Source organism: Sinocyclocheilus rhinocerous, unplaced genomic scaffold (assembly GCF_001515625.1).
Source record: "Sinocyclocheilus rhinocerous isolate Xijiao unplaced genomic scaffold, SAMN03320098_v1.1 scaffold11586, whole genome shotgun sequence".
Taxonomy (NCBI): domain Eukaryota; kingdom Metazoa; phylum Chordata; class Actinopteri; order Cypriniformes; family Cyprinidae; genus Sinocyclocheilus; species Sinocyclocheilus rhinocerous.
Genome location: NW_015645234.1, coordinates 1 through 2,529, shown reverse-complemented (window position 1 = coordinate 2,529; position 2,529 = coordinate 1). Strand labels below are relative to the sequence as shown.

General features: G+C 36.9%; 1 protein-coding gene across 1 annotated transcript; it reads right to left on the bottom strand.

The window, feature by feature from the left end:
- Positions 1–221: 221 nt before the first annotated feature.
- On the bottom strand, positions 222–2,524 carry LOC107705860 (proteasome subunit beta type-8-like; the record flags this gene model as incomplete). Its single annotated transcript, XM_016509366.1, has 4 exons — positions 222–354; positions 654–858; positions 1,070–1,199; positions 2,511–2,524. Coding segments are annotated over 4 exons (438 nt in total), but the record flags the coding sequence as incomplete, so codon positions are not given.
- Between the last annotated feature and the right edge of the window lie 5 nt (positions 2,525–2,529).

Genomic DNA, 2,529 nt, shown 5'->3' with positions numbered 1-2,529 from the left:
TTATTTTTCTGCCACACACTGCACAGTTCCCAGAGAATAACCCTGTTGGAACCACATACAAAAATGGGTAGAATAAGCACAAAAAGTCATCACAAACACGGAGCTATATTTGTCCTGTAACATAAGTGAATTAAGTTCATTTTTTTATTCACTGAGACAGATAGTTACAGAAAATACGGTTCAAATATATAATAAAGAATGCACCAAAAACGTCTTTGATTTGATAACAGTTTAATTTTTACTGTCAGATAAATGAGAGATCAGATCAGAACATTCCCTTCTTATATTTGTGGATTAACTCTGACACGTCCTCCTTACACACCTTGATCCAGCCGTCCTCCTGCATGTGGTACACTAAGAGGAGAAAACATATGTGAAGACTTCATCTCTTAAATATGACACAAAAACTATGCAACAATAGTGTACATTATTGAATTAAGAAAACAATAATGTAGGACAGAAATACAAAGCTTAGCGTTATTTCTTGTATTGGGGCTGTTTTGTTTTATTGTCGGGGACAATTTCACACTTCTTACAGATTTTGGTTGAACCATAATAGCACATTACTGCAGCTCAATATTCTTACATTTTTATATTAATGTTAAGATTCAGATTCATTGCTAGCCAGTTTGTAATACATTGCTGGTACTTACGGTTGACCACACCACCGGAGTAAGCGTCTCTGTGTGTAGCATGAGCAATACCACGACGGCCCAGCTCATACGCCTCCTCCACAGTCATATCCTCACGATAACCACTGTCCACTACACCATACGCATAGCTGTTCCCACAGCCAGTGGAGAACATCCGGCCGGAGAGACGTGTGCCATTATCATCCACATAGTACAGGCCTGGACCCTGATGTGAGGGAAAAGAGGTAACATGAATGTAACTGAAGTTGTGTATTCATGATTGTGCTACAAGATGATTATAAGATCTTACTAAGAGCTTTACAATTATTTTATTTATTTTATTGTTGTACTGTATAATATGCTTGACTGAGAACACTCTGATAATATGCAACTAAGCAAAAAACACAAAAGCAATCTTACAAACATAAAGACTTCACCTGTTTGTCCCAGCCGCAGATCATACTCCCCATAGACAGGCCCATGCCTCTGTATCCCAGCATCATGTTGGAGAGCAGTTTGGAGGCTGCAGACACGGAGATCCTCTGCTTGTTACGGAGTTTGTAAAGTCTGTTTTTAAAACACACAAATACTTCATATATTAACGAAGAATAGCGGTGGTTCAAACAGCAAAAGGGACAAAACAGAACAAGCAAGTATAAGAATCAACAGAACATAATGAGATTCTGCACATTTGTGTGTACATACTGTATGTATTTTAATATTTGTATATGAGTATTTTAATTTGAAAGAAGATTAACACCTCTTTTGGTTCATCCCAAAGTGGAAAGTCATCATTTAACATCATTTATTCATGTTGTTCTAGACTTTTATGACATGATCACTATGAAGAACAGATGGAAATTTAAGCCTGAATCCACTCTTAAAGGAACACTCCACTATTTTTGAAAATAGGCTCATTTTCCGACTCCCCTAGAGTTAAACAGTTGAGTTCGAAAACGGTAAAACTCAACTGTTTAACTCTAGGGGAGTCGGAAAATGAGCCTATTTTCAAAAATAGTGGAGTGTTCCTTTAAATCAAATCAAATCAACACACAGAGTGCACCTGAATATGCATACTTCCCTATGACATAGTAGGCGAAAAACAGTATGTGAATGAGTAATATGTCCAAATTCACAGTATTCATGAAGCAAATCTTGTCAGATGACCTATTACTTTCAATGATATTCTGAAGTGTGCATCCACTGGATACTTCACTGTCCCATGAGGCCACGAGAGAGGATTTGTGAGTGACAACTGTAACTGTAGGTCAAATGATAATGACAACATGACGAACTTAGTACATCCACATTATATTCATACTACACACATTCATGTCATATAGAAATAGTTGTGAAGTACGTACTTAGAAGTGCCTACTCAGCGAGTATGCGATTTCACACCAAATATGATGAACATGATCCTCAAACATCATGACATTTGGTCACGTGACATGCGAGAAACCAGTGAGGTTTAGTATTAGTTGACACTTGAGGTTTGTTTTGCCATATTTTATGTAATCTGTGTATGCGTGTGTTGAACAATGTTTTGATATGAGACAGAACAAAGACCTACATTTCAATCTGTCCATCATCACGTCATACTTTTATGTCCTTTTTGGTGTTTAAAGGTTTCAGTTCCTATTGGAATTTTATTGTATAGACATTGAAATAATTAAAACATTCTTCAAAATATTCTTTTGAGTTAAGAACGTTAGTTAAACAATTCAACAACAGTGTTGAGCATTCCTTTAAATCTTTATTTAAATCCAAGGCTTTAAACTAAATGCATTTCCTGACACAGCTGAACACAAACACAAACTGGTAACTTCATCCAGTGAGCAGATGCTTCACCGCTCTCAGAAGCATGCTGAGACAGACCTGCACTCTTTAGCCAGCA